We start from the raw sequence: 13,104 nt of genomic DNA, 5'->3' as shown, positions 1-13,104 counted from the left end.
TGAGAGTACAGGCTGGTATTCCATTTCTAGTGAAGGATGCTAGCCCGGATGTGGCGTGCCCTCCTCTCCTCCTCCTGGCTTAGCATTAGAGACATGTCAGTAGGGTAGGAGCCAAGAGGCTGATTGCCCGGGGGGCTCAGATGTGGGCAGAGTTTGACACTGGGGTGTTGGAGGGCAGTAGAGAAGCTGGCCACTAGTCTAATCCCAGCCAGCATCTTGGGTCTGGCCTGTCCATTTCTTAGCACAACAGTCTGGGACTTCCTGAGGCAGTGGGGGAAGAGATTATTTCATACTGTCCTCTTGTGAATAGAGCACCGAGCTGCTTATGTGCTCTCCGTTAATACCAGGCTGTTTGAGTCTGGTGTCAGCCCGCAAAGAGCTCAAAACTAGGAGACAGGAAGTGAATGGCAGTGGCCTTTCACAGTTTGTCCTAGAGAGGCCCGTGTTTCCTTTTCTGACACATGTTCCCTGGTCTTGCCTGTGCCCACTGCCACCAGGAGGTGTCACTAGTCAAATCCCTTACTGCAAATATTAGTAAAGTGCCCGGCTTCTTTGAGGCACTGGTATTGCTGGACACAAGCAGCTGCTGTCTGGATCTTTGAGCGTGTGATGGTTGTAATGGTTCTCCTGCAAGCCATACCTTTCACTTCCTTTTCTGCACATTGTCAGTAGGGAAAATCCTGTTTTCTGAGTTTAATATCTCAATCACATCATCAGAAGAGCTAGCAAGAAACAACGTGTATCAGCATCCATAAAACCCCGCAGTAAGGACTCCCCTCTAACTGGAGCCAGTAACCGAAACCATCAGGCCCCTCCCTTATTCAAACCCCTGAGTGGTCCATTGGGTGCTTTGTTTACAGGGCTATGAGATCCACATGTTTGACAGTGCTATGAATCTCACCGCGTACCTTGGGAATACAACTGACAATTTCTTCAAAGTGTCTAACCTGAAGATGGGACACAATTACACGTTCACGGTCCAAGCACGCTGTCTCTTTGGCAGCCAGATCTGTGGGGAGCCTGCAGTGCTGCTGTATGATGAACTGAGCTCAGGTGAGTTGTGGCAGGGCCGTCCTGTGTGCGTCCTGCTCCAAGGAAGGAGAGGCATGCGATGGTTTTTCCCGGTGATCTTTCTAAGACACATTCCAAGTACTGTCTGTGTGCCTAAGATAATCACTTAGGTACCAATCCAGTCACGCACTGATGGACTTAATAAATACTTCTTAACCAGCCATGGTACCAGTACAGAAAGTACTGGGATTGCAAGGTACCACTTTGAGTGTAGAGTTCAGGAAAGGGCAAGAAGGAGGCTATATTTAGGAAACTCAGTACATCTATTAGTTGCTTTTTTTTTTTTTTTTTTCTTCTTGCTGTGGCCAGCTACATAGCAAGAAGCAAATTGAGAGTGGGAGATTTATTTTGGCTGCTTGTTTGAGGAAACAGAGCCCGTCATGGAGGAGAAGGCGTGGTGGCAGGAGTCTGGGGCAGCTGCTTAGGCTACATTAGCAATTAGGAAGCCAGAGTAGAGGAATATTGGTCCTTTGCCCTCTCCTTCCCCTTCACTGCATCCAAGCCCCAAGCCCATGGGGATGGTGCTGCCCACATTGAAGGTGCATCTTTCCCCTGCTTATTCCCTCAGAAAGGCCCTCACAGACACACACCCAGAAATACACCTCGGTCTTTCACATGATTGAGTAAATCCAGTCAAGCTGACCATGATGATTAACTATCGAGGGGCTAGACAAGCAGGAGTTTTGTTGGTGGTGTTCATGAGGCTTGTCAGAGCCTTGAACATGCTAATAGACCTATAATTCCCCATGTCATTAGCTCATCCCACCATGTACAGCTAGCACTTTCTGTGATAACCTGAGTGAGATCTCTGTCTTTGGGACACACAGATACTAGCATTAGGTCACATTGCTGCTTTATAAGTCCTTTATAAGGAAAGGACTTGCAGTGTGGTAGCTTGGCCAGGATTTCAACAAATATCTCACCACTAGGCTTTGCAGGTACCTTTATTTCTAGCCAAGAGCCAGGTGGGGTTGCTGTTAAGTGTTCCCTCACAGTCCTTCCTGGGGTGGGGTAGGGGTGGGACCTCTGCAGAATAAGCAGGCTCTTAGAGCAGTGGTTCTCATGCAGTGGGTCTGGACCCCTTCAACAAACTCTATCTCCAAAATTATTACGATTCACAACAGGAGCAAAACTATAGTTAGGAAGGAGCAGCAAAAATAATTGTATGGTTGGCAGTCACTACAATATGAGGAACTGTATTAAAGGGTCGCAACATTAGGAAGGTTGAGAACCAGTGTCTTAGAGAGTTATGGCATAGTCAAAGCTCCAGGAAGTTCCTATGGAAAGCAAGCTGCAAAACTCCTGATAATACGCTTTTTCCTTTATAAGCCCTGTTTTAAACAAAACCAGTTATTAGTATGTGAAATACACATTGGGAGAAACTGTCTGTCATGAGGACCCTGGCAGCTGCTTCTAGGGAATCAGACTGATTAAACTCTCAGAAGTTCAGCCAGGGAGTAGTTCTTTAATCTACCACCTCACCATTGGGGTAGGCTGGGAACTATTCTTTTTTCCTGTTCAGAAAATGAAAGAAATTTAAATAGAGCCATACATACTGAATTGCTAGATTACGCCTACAAGAAATGGCTGTTCTCTGTTCCATTTTCATGGGTACTGTGTCCGCTTGAATCTCTCTGGATAGCTATGATGCTTTCTCTGTGACAGGGGAGCTTGCGTATGCCATCTCCCCCTACAGCAGGGAGCAACTCCAAGGTCTATAGTAACTATGCACAAGGAAAGGTCACTCTGCCTCCTTTGCTAAAAACTGACTCCATAGCTCCATTTTCCTGCCTCTAAGTTCAGACTAGCTCCAAGATATGTAATGTGAAAATTGTACTCACTCTCAAGAGGATGACCCCGACTCCAACAGATGTGGAGTTGAAGGATGGCAAATGGCCTTTCTCCAGAGCCCCTCTATCTATCTGTAAGCCATCCAAAGTCATCATTTGTTTAAGACCATGAGAAGGCAGCATCTTTGTCAGGTTATAGACAGCCAAGAGGCTTAGTAATCAGCTTTTACAAATGTCAAATGTATATAGAAATGTTGTTTCTCTTTTTACTTAAGTGAAAGAGATGGGGGGGGGGGGACCCATAAAACTTGGTGAGCTGTTGAGTCAGTGTTTCAGTGAAGGAATCCGATTTGCGGAGCTTCAGGTAATTGCAGTGTGGAGTGACTTTGGTGCCAAGTAGGGGGAAATAATTGCAATCTCGTTAATTAGTGGTCTGATTTCACATCCTCTTATGTAGGCAAGCAAGCGGCCTTAAGTAATAATGCTAATGAAATCAGTGTTGATGTCCCAACAAAGGTCTCCCTTCCAAGAGATTATCTAAATAACCAACAAGGCAGTGATTAGGAGTCTAATGTAATTACTGTATTTGCATGTGCAAGACCCATGGTCTAGGGGCTCATGGCAAGCACTTGGAAAACATCAGGCTTCACGCATGTGCTGGAACATGTCACACAAGACAAGCAAGCTGGTTGTGTTGGAACCCTTGCAAACTCTGGGCTGGCTTGCTTTCTTCCTCTCTCTCTCTCTCTCTCTCTCTCTCTCTCTCTCTCTCTCTCTCTCTGGTGAGGCCTGGAGAAGTTGCCAGGACCATCCTTTTCCGGCCCTCAGGTAGGAGGCTCACTGGCAGGAAATGTTGCCTCCGCAGGTGGAGATACAGCCACAGTCCAGGCTGCCAGGTCTACGGATGTTGCCACTGTGGTGGTTCCCATCTTGTTCCTGATCCTGCTGAGCCTGGGTGTCGGCTTTGCCATCCTCTACACAAAGCATCGTCGCCTACAAAGCAGCTTTACTGCTTTCGCCAACAGCCACTACAGCTCCAGGCTGGGCTCGGCCATCTTCTCCTCTGGGGATGACCTGGGTAAGTAGGCAGGGGTACCAGGGGCAAACACCATAGAGCCAGAGATGTGATCAGGGAAGTTTCTTTCAGCTCAGCCTTTCAGAACAGTTGTCATTCCAGTGTTCCCACTGTCTGGGATTTTTCCTTAATCAAAATGCCACATTCTCTTTAGTTGTGTAGTTCTGGCCCTGACAGGGAGAAGTGGAAGGATCCCCTTTGAACAGAGAATACTAGGGCCTAGGTTTGGATGCTCCCCAAATTTCAAAACAATCCTCAAGTGTGTTCGCCTGACCCTGGTCTAATCCTCCCTCTGGAGGGCTTCAAGATGAAAGCGTCACATCTCCAGTCAGCTTCTGTGTGAAGCCCTTCAGTCAGCCACACCTCTTTCCATTGCAAGCCTCCTCTTACTACTCTGTGTGGGGGTGATGGACAGTAAGAGGAAGGGAAACCTTTTGATCCCTGTGAGAATTCTTGCATGCTGCAAGCACTAAACCAAGAGAGCTGGTAGCCAGATCATGTAATAAAGTGAGTCTGGAAAGGCTTCCCCAAACTCAAGGCTCCGCATGTGAGTTTCCTATAGACCTCTGTTGCTGCTTCTCTGTTTATGAAGCAGTGTGTTTTCCTCCCCAGTGGCCATGTGAGATCACCTGTATCTCCTCACCTTCTCTCATTTTGTTTTTGCTAATCAGCAAGCACCTGGAGTGCCTTGCATGAATGGCTCCCTTTGGTTACCCTGTTAGGGTGCCATTCAAGAGTCACTAAATGCCAAGCAACAGGAATCTCAAAGGGATAGCCATGAAATCTGGGAAGTTGCCCTCAAAATTCTTAGGCACCCCACACACACCCATTTCTGTGTCCTCAGAGCAGTTCAGATTCAAAAGAGAAAGGGGACAGATAATTTAAGTAACAGAAACCAACCTACCCATTTAGCTGTAGGGGATGAGATTTACCTTGCTACGGATTTTACTTCAAAATAAGTTGGGTCACTTAGGGAAGGGAAGATGGTGACCTGAGCAGAAGAAAGCCAAGCTGGGTTCAGGACTAGTCAGTGTTGGTTTGGCTGCGGGGTGGGGGGGGTGGGGTGGGAGGTGGGGGTGTGGGGGGGGGGGGGGTGGTGTTGTAAGGCTGTGGGCATAGGCAGAGCAGTGGCATGAGGGGTCATACAAAACTCTGTTGGAACTCACCAAGGCCTGACTGTTTTGTCTTCAGGAGAGGACGATGAAGACGCTCCTATGATAACTGGATTCTCAGACGATGTCCCCATGGTGATAGCGTGAAGGAGCTTTTCTCATTAGAAACCAAATGGTGTAAATATTTTATTTGATAAAGATAGTCGATGGTTTATTTTAAAAGATGCACTTTGAGTTGCAACATGTTATTTTTATATGGGCCAAAACCACCACCACAACAAAAAAACAACGAAACAAAATAAAACAAAACAAAACAAAAAAAAAAAAAAGGAGAGAAAGGAATGAATAAACTTTGTAGTATCAACTGTGAACTTGAGACCAGGTTGATTTTAGTGAGCACGTTGCTTTGATTTGACACTGATGTCGTCTTACAGGGCGGTGCTTGCTGGGCATGCTTTTAAGTCTGTGAGATCATTTTGGTTCATTAAATTGACCATTCTTTTTATTTTTCTAAGACGCAGAAATGTATTTAATAAAAACTTCAAGAGAGAGAGAGAGTGATGGGCAGAATCACATTTCTCCTTGAAAACTGCTCAGATTTTATCTTTTGTTTGGATTTAGTTTACATAAGTGTGTGGGTGTCTTGTGGGGGAAGGTCCTGTTCTGTTGTTTTTGTTAATTTATTGGGACTCTGTATAAGGCCATATTTTAGTGGTCTTCTGAAACCCCAGGTGTTAAGGGTCCCTTGCCCATAGCAGGGGATGCAGGAGCAATCTGTTTCAGTTTGCTCATGTCAGGGAAAGGTCTTTGGTAGGAGAGAGTTCTGGGTCAGTGCTAGATTCCAATTCAGTGGAACTTTAGCCTAGAAAGCCCTGCAAGCCACACCCCCTGTCTTCTAGGAATCTGTGGGCTTTTACTGTGCATGTCTCTGTAGAAAGTGTACCTCTGGAAGCTGCCAAGTGTTGACACTGCTTTTTTATACACTGGGATCATTGTCACTTGAAAAAAAAAATTACTGTGGCTGTGAGAGAAAGCTCTAGATCTGTGCCATGATAGATATGCATTGCAAATATAATATGCCATGTCTCCATTTTTTTATTTGAGTTTTCCTTTTGTTTTTACTCACCACCAAAGAATTTCAAATGTAAAATTTTATATTGGGTTTAAGCCACTGAATTGTCCTCAAAAGTCCATACTGATATATGCAGTCATTTTGAATTTGGTCAGTGCCTTCTCTGGATCCCCACTCTACCCCTCCTCTACCCCCCCCCCCCACTTCCCCAGCCTGTGCCCCCATCCATCCTTTGAGAGTGTTGTAGGTACCAGGGATGGAGGTGATCTAAACATTTGTCTTCTCCATCAGCAAATTTGTTCATTTGTTTTCTCTGTGAAACACCATGTGTGTCTAAACACAGCAACCCTCCCCCCTCCCACACCATGTTTCATGTCACTGGCCACTTGAAAGTTCTGTGGACTTCTTTGTGGCCTCAACCCACCCATCCGTTCAGTGTGTAGGCACCAATGTCCAGCTTGTTGTGACTTGTGATGTATGAACAAACTCACTGAGGATTTCCTCCCAGCAGAAGAGCAACAAGCTCTGCAAATATTCCAAAGTTATGCCTCTGAACACATTTTCTATGTGCAAGTTTTGTGAAACCTGCCTCCCCTTCCATGCAACATGTCCCTCCTCACAAGTGCTTGGCTTCTTTTAACTAAAAGTATCATTCTTTGGTGGGAACAGAGTCTCAATTTACCTGAGGATTGTTTGGAAAATAAGAGCCAGGTTTTTGTTTTTGTTTTTTTTTAGGATATATATGTGTATTAAAAGGGCATTTTGACCTGTAGATGATACACAATGTGCTGTGTGGCTGTAGTTCCTGGTATCAAATGCTGGGAATAAGGAGTCAGTTGTCTTACAACTTATGGGTTTTTTTTTTCTCTTCTTTCCTCTCACCCCCTTTTTCATTATTTTTCCCCCAGACTGGAATTTCTTCAGCTTTATCTTGTCTTGCTTTGAAGTTTTGCTCAGTGTTCCTCTAGCCCCACCACCTCCGCTTAAATGAAGTCTTTAAGTAGCTGAAAGATTAACTGTCTGGTGGGAGGCAAGCCATTGAATTGAACTGCTAGGAAAGTATATTTTCTCCTTTTCTTTTCCTGCCAAGTTTTTGGTGGCATTTGTAGAAGCTGGTATAAAAGGCTCTGAGGCATTATTGTCTATTATTCTGCAGGCAAGCCTTTCCACAGAGCATATGTCTCCTGCAGGCAACGTGAGTCGTTGCCAAGCATTGAGGCCAGTCTCCAGGGCATCCCGATGCTGAACCATAGTACTGTACAGACCCACCACAACCCCTGTCCTCGGAAGATGCACTGTGCTGTTTGAAAACATGTAGCCATTTAAGGCTAGAATATTTTATATAAATAGCAGAGCTGAGGTCCTGAAGACTAAGCCAGATAGATGCAGCTATGTGTAAATTGTATATTTTTGTGAACTTTTCAAGCACACACTCCCATTTCCCTCTGCTTAGCTTTGTGGAGGTTTTTGATGTATTCACATCATCTGCAAGAGTCCAGAGGTTGGAGTGAAAATAGGAAATTAAAACTAAGCTATGTGTAGTCTTGGAAAGTTTCCACCTCACAGGGAATGGAATATACTGGAACACCATGTACTTGTTTTCCTGTGGACTGTGTGGAAATTGATTTTTTTCTCCTTCCTGTATTGACTACCCTTTGAGCTTTGTGGGATGTGGGTCTATGTGGATGCAGTGACAGAGGAGAGTTCTTCCAAGGGCTGTGGAGAGGGGCCACATCTGAGCAGACAGGTGAGACTCTCTGTGACTGTGTGATGCCTAGCGAGCTGGAGAGCTTGGCCTGCTGCTGGACAACTGGCTGGCACTGTGCCTTTTGGAGGAATGGTTCTCCAGGCCTACCTCTGATTGCATCACTAGGTATGTTTGCAAGGTGGTAGGGGACAGTTGCTTGCCTGTTCTCTCCTCTCCAGATCAGTGGCCTGCTAAATTAAACTACACTCTCCAGCTTCTAGAACAGGCCCTTCAGAAGACACTAGGTGTCTAGAAGGGAGCTAGGAAGGCCAGTGGTAATGTTGAGCCCCTTACAGAGAAGCACCGTCTCCTTGGTGGATCCTGCCTTCATATGGCCCCTAGTGGTCAGCACAATTAGTAAGACTCTGTTCCCTGGGCCCAAACCCCGTCTCGTAGGTTAGTTCTATGTCCCATGAAGAGGGCCATGGTGAGTTCCTGAGATTTCTCCTCCTTCAGCAGAGAGGTGAGGAGAGGTCCCCTCAGGAGAAATTCAGACCTATAACAAAACTGAATTCCATCCCCACTGCCGCTGTAAGAATCGACTCTGAACTCTGCAGGCGCTTCCTTGCGTTGGGATTGTATTTCAACATTCCAACTATGTTTTTCTTAGCCGGAGTGTGTGCTGCTTTTCAGGTACAACTTTTGTGTAATACAAGCCAGAGCATTAAGTTTATATGGACTACTTCCTATGCAAGACTGAGATACGGGATAAGTCGCAAGAGATATGCACTGTGGGCTAGATAGTCGAGAAGTGCGTCCTCAGTTGGAATGCCACCCCTGGACGTGGCCGAGGGAGAATCAGTTGCATGTGTTTCTGCCCATGTTGTTCTGAGCAGCCATGTTATAAATTGAATCATCAGAGCCGACTGATTACCCAGAATGGTACTGGTTTCATGTGGAATAACTTCAATGGGCTGCGCATGAATGCCGAAGTGGAGCATTATTACCTTCAGATATCCCATGTCACTCCTCATTTCAAGACTCTTGTCAAGACACTTTAGACACTTTAGGCAAAGTCAGAAGTATCTGCAGCAAAATAAAGGCCTGTTCTGCTCTTATTTAAAGTGAAACACTGTGTACTTGTTTCTCTCCAAAGTAAAATTAGGTATTTATGACTTCAATTGCCTTGCTAGGTTTCCAAGTCACTGATTTCTGCCGAAGATTTTACTACATTGTTGCACAATTTTAAGATAATTTTTTTTTTATGTTGGTGTCAACTTTTTTCACTGAATAAGAATTGAACCGAGTTAAAAAGAATTAAAAACAAAACCAGAAAACCCACCGCCACCATCTATTTGATGTCCACTGTGTGTGTCTTTTCAGTGCAATAAAGATGGCTAACACAGTCTCTAAGCAGCAGCTGATTTGTCTCTTTGAACAAAGGTATTTATGTCATAGAAGAGAGAACATTAGGACCTGGGATAATGCTGTTAAGGACCTGATCTCAGATGGCGGATCCTCAAAGAACACAATGTCTGTGTGTTAGCTGATGAGTGGGGAGGTGCTGTCGACTGTTTTGAAGTAAACAGAATTATTCCGTGGGGACGCTGACTCAAGTGCTTCCCTGAGCACTGTGACTATGTTTGAGACAGTTGGTTAAGGGGGTGAGATTTTGAACCTGAGAGAAGAAAGCACAGCGGTGCAGATGTGCTCTCTTCTCGAAACACAGTGAGCCCAAGTGGGAAGTGGCACATTGATCCCTCAAAGGCCAATGAGTGCAAGCATCATAAATTTGATAAGAATGTGGTCGGTGACAGGTTGCTTTCTAAATTTTAGCAAGTCTAGCATGTTGCTTTTGTTTGGACTTTGAGCCAAAGCAAAAGTCTGAAGTTGTTTCAGTTTCATGGATGAGAAAAAGAGGCACAGGGAACTATGTTGCTTACAGTGGTTCTCAACCAACCTGTGAGAGAACCCTTTTGGGGGAGGGGTCAAATGACCCTTTCACAGGGGTCACCTAAGACCATTGGAAAACACAGATCTTTACATTACAATTTGTTTGTTTGTTTGTTTTAGGAGATAGGAGACAGGGTTTCTTTCTTTGTGTGTAGCCTTGGCTGTCTGTCCTGAGCTCCCTCTGTAGAGCTGGCTGGCCTCAAGTTCACAGAGATCTGCTTGCCTCTGCCTCCTTATTGCTAGGATTAAAGGCATGTGCCACCACCACACACTGTAATTCATAATGGTAGCAAAATTACAGTTGTGAAGTAGCAATGGAAATAATTTTGCCTGGTGGTAGTGGTGCACGTTTGAGAGGCAGAGGCAGGTGAATCTCTGAGAGCTTGAGGCCAGGCTGGTCTACAGAGATAGTCAGGGCTACACAGAGAAACCCTCTCTTTAATAATAATAATAATAATAATAATAATAAGAATAAGAATAAGAATAAGAATAATAAATTCACAGTTAGGGGGCACCACAACGTAAGGAACTTATTAAAGTTGCAGTGTCCGGAAGGTTGAGAGCCACTGGTTTAGAGGAAAGCAGAGAATGCGTGGCAAAGTCAGCCTCAACATTACATACTTCCGACCCTGGGTCTTAATCTGTAATTCTGTGCCAACAATGTCATGCTGTCATTCAATGTCAGAATGAGCACAATGTTTCAACACACCGTACCAAGAAATCTCAAGGGGAATCCTGTGACCTGGGTGAATTTACCTGGTTATGGCCTAAACTTGGGTTTTCAAGCCTACATAACATGCTTGTGTGTTCTTTGCTCATAGCTAAACATGCCCTAGCTAACCTCACGAGGCTGGAATGCAACATCATATTGTCTAGCTAATGACTGGCCGTGGAAAACTTGTCACAGAAGATCACAAAGCCAATATATATTTCCACTGTGAGGAGAGCTGCCTAGGAAGCCCATCATAGACCGGTCATGACTTACTGGGTAGGGGTGAAGAACAAAGGGAGTAGGAAGGATCTGAGCTTGACTCATGGGTGCCCAATAAATAGCATACGAGTTATTGACACTATACCAAGAACCACCTCACTCCATTTGGACCCTTCAGGTTGTAGCTTCTTATAGCCATTTCTTTTGGGAAGGTCCTGCCAGTGGGGTCTGAACCTGAAAGTCCTTGTGTGATGGTACTGGGATGCTGTTAGTCCTGCTACTTTGACCCATCTGTTTTGTTCTGTTCAGTTCGTCCCTCCCAGATAACACTGAAGATGGTATTAATACATCCAGACCAGGTTAGAATTGGAATTTCAGGCTTGAGAGCTGTTTCCTCTCTAGATGATCTCGCCTGCTATGCATTGATCCCCAACTTTAACTCTGAGGAGACACTCAGTGTGTCTCTGAATCTTAGGACACATCTCTACCTACTCCTGACCCATTCTGACTTCATCTGTCTGCTGTGGTCATGTGATGCTGGCCTCCCACCACCACTGAGCCTATAGCAAATTAGAACCAAGAAGTGCTGAAGGCAAGAACCCCAACAGTAATAGAAGGGCCAAGAGCCTTAGAATTCTATGATCAACACAGCTCATTGGGGCAATTTAGCACTAGATGGACAGTCTCACATTAAGTAGCCCATCTACTTACAATAGTTTTGTTAAAATGGAATTGTATGTGTGGGGGTGTTTTGACTGTGTTTATGTCTGTGTACCCCGTGCACTCAGTGTCTGAGGAAACCGAAAGAACAAATCAGATCCCCTGGAACTGGACTTACAGATGGTTGTAAGTTGGTATGTTAGAGATTGGACCTGGGTCCTCTGTAAAAGCAGCCAGTGCTACTAACAGCTGAGCCATCTTTCCAGGGTGGTTCTCTTCTTTTGGATCTGTATTTGTTAGTCATTATACTAAACTATGAAAATGGTTTTAATTCTGAAAATGATCCTTTGATTTAGGTATGAATCTGTGTTTTAAAGAGGACAGTCTTGGCTGGAGAGATGGCTTAGTAATTAAGAACACTGACCACTCTTCCAGAGGACCTGGGTTCAGTTCCCAGTATCCACATGGCAGCTCACAATTGTCTATAACTACATTTCCAGAGGATCTGACACCCTCACAGACATACATGCAGGTAAAATTCCAATGTAAAATAAAAAGAAATGTTTAAAAAAGAGGACAATCCAAATTAGCTCCCCCAAGCTGTCACATGCAGTAACATGACAGAGTCAGGATGAGCTAGCTGAACTCCCTTAAGCTGTGATGTTAATGGCCATGATGTTTTGTCCCATCTATAAGGGTGATGCTGTTTATTTAGGTACTTGAAGCCCACAAGTCATACATTTTTAGAAACATTGCAACTAGAAAAATTTTAAAACTCAGAGGCATAAATCAACAAATACACCCAGACTTCTTTGTAAGCTGTTTAGGCAGTGTACAGTCTTTCTTATTCATGGTAGAAAAATGAAGCCTTTTCAAAACTGGTATTTTTGTAGAGATTTTCATGATTAGAAAAAAAATTAGAAGATTCTTTTGCTTTGCAGCTACTCAGTAAAATTTTATCAAAACCCTTTGCATTATGGGAGGTTTTCAGTGTCTGTTTTGTTCACTAGTGTGGGTACAGTGGTGTACAGGGCTGCTGCATGTCCCATTAGGCATGGACAGAGCTAGCATGAGACCATTAGCATCCCAGACAAAGGAGGCAACTACCCTTCTCAGCATTCAGCCCACTGGCTTTTGATGCTAGCACCCCATTCATTAAAAAAAAAAAAAGATTCTGTGGAGGGTAATATGAGCTGCAACAATTTACTGAAGAACAATGGCGATAGGCTTTTGAAAATGCTAATGTTACCATTGTAATATCATAACCCCATTGAATGCCAAAATGACAACTGGTAACGCTTGGTAATATCTGTATGAAAACAATGACATTTCATATTTAAAACTTGGCATCAGCGAACTCTGAGGGGAGGGGAAAAAAAGACTTGGATTTAAATGTGAATCACTTTTCTGAAATTTGCCTTTTGGCTATGCTCAGTTCCTTAAAGACTTCAGGGCTGACCAAGGGAAGACGATTCATAATTAAGACTTACTTTTCAACCTCTTTATGATAGAGACAGAGCCAATTAGTTACCCAGGGTTGAATCGGTCCAGGTTTCAGCTGAGCTGTCTGGATGCATGTGAGCATGTGTGTTTTTCCTGGACAGTAAATAAACACAACACCATGCTGTTGGCTTCAGAAGGACACTGAAGGCCTAAACTGCTTGACTGCTTCCAAGAACCAGCACAATGGAGGAAATTGGGTTCATGGATATTCATGGATAGTTAACAAGGTGTGTTTAAGACTGAAAAGAAT

General features: G+C 44.4%; 1 protein-coding gene across 1 annotated transcript in view; it reads left to right on the top strand.

Annotated features, from left to right (window-relative positions):
• The window catches only part of Sorl1 (sortilin related receptor 1), a 169,373-nt gene extending 160,147 nt beyond the window's left edge, over window positions 1-9,226 (top strand). The window contains exons 46-48 of the mRNA XM_036191798.1: window positions 861-1,053; window positions 3,727-3,939; window positions 5,128-9,226. Coding sequence (XP_036047691.1) covers window positions 861-1,053; window positions 3,727-3,939; window positions 5,128-5,195 — 474 coding nt within the window. The 3' untranslated portion in view covers window positions 5,196-9,226. The remainder of the gene's footprint in view (window positions 1-860; window positions 1,054-3,726; window positions 3,940-5,127) is intronic.
• The last annotated feature ends 3,878 nt before the right edge of the window (window positions 9,227-13,104 follow it).

Source organism: Onychomys torridus, chromosome 7 (genome assembly GCF_903995425.1).
Source record: "Onychomys torridus chromosome 7, mOncTor1.1, whole genome shotgun sequence".
NCBI classification, from domain to species: domain Eukaryota; kingdom Metazoa; phylum Chordata; class Mammalia; order Rodentia; family Cricetidae; genus Onychomys; species Onychomys torridus.
Note: the sequence above shows the minus strand (reverse complement) of the source record. Positions and strands in the feature narration are given on the sequence as shown.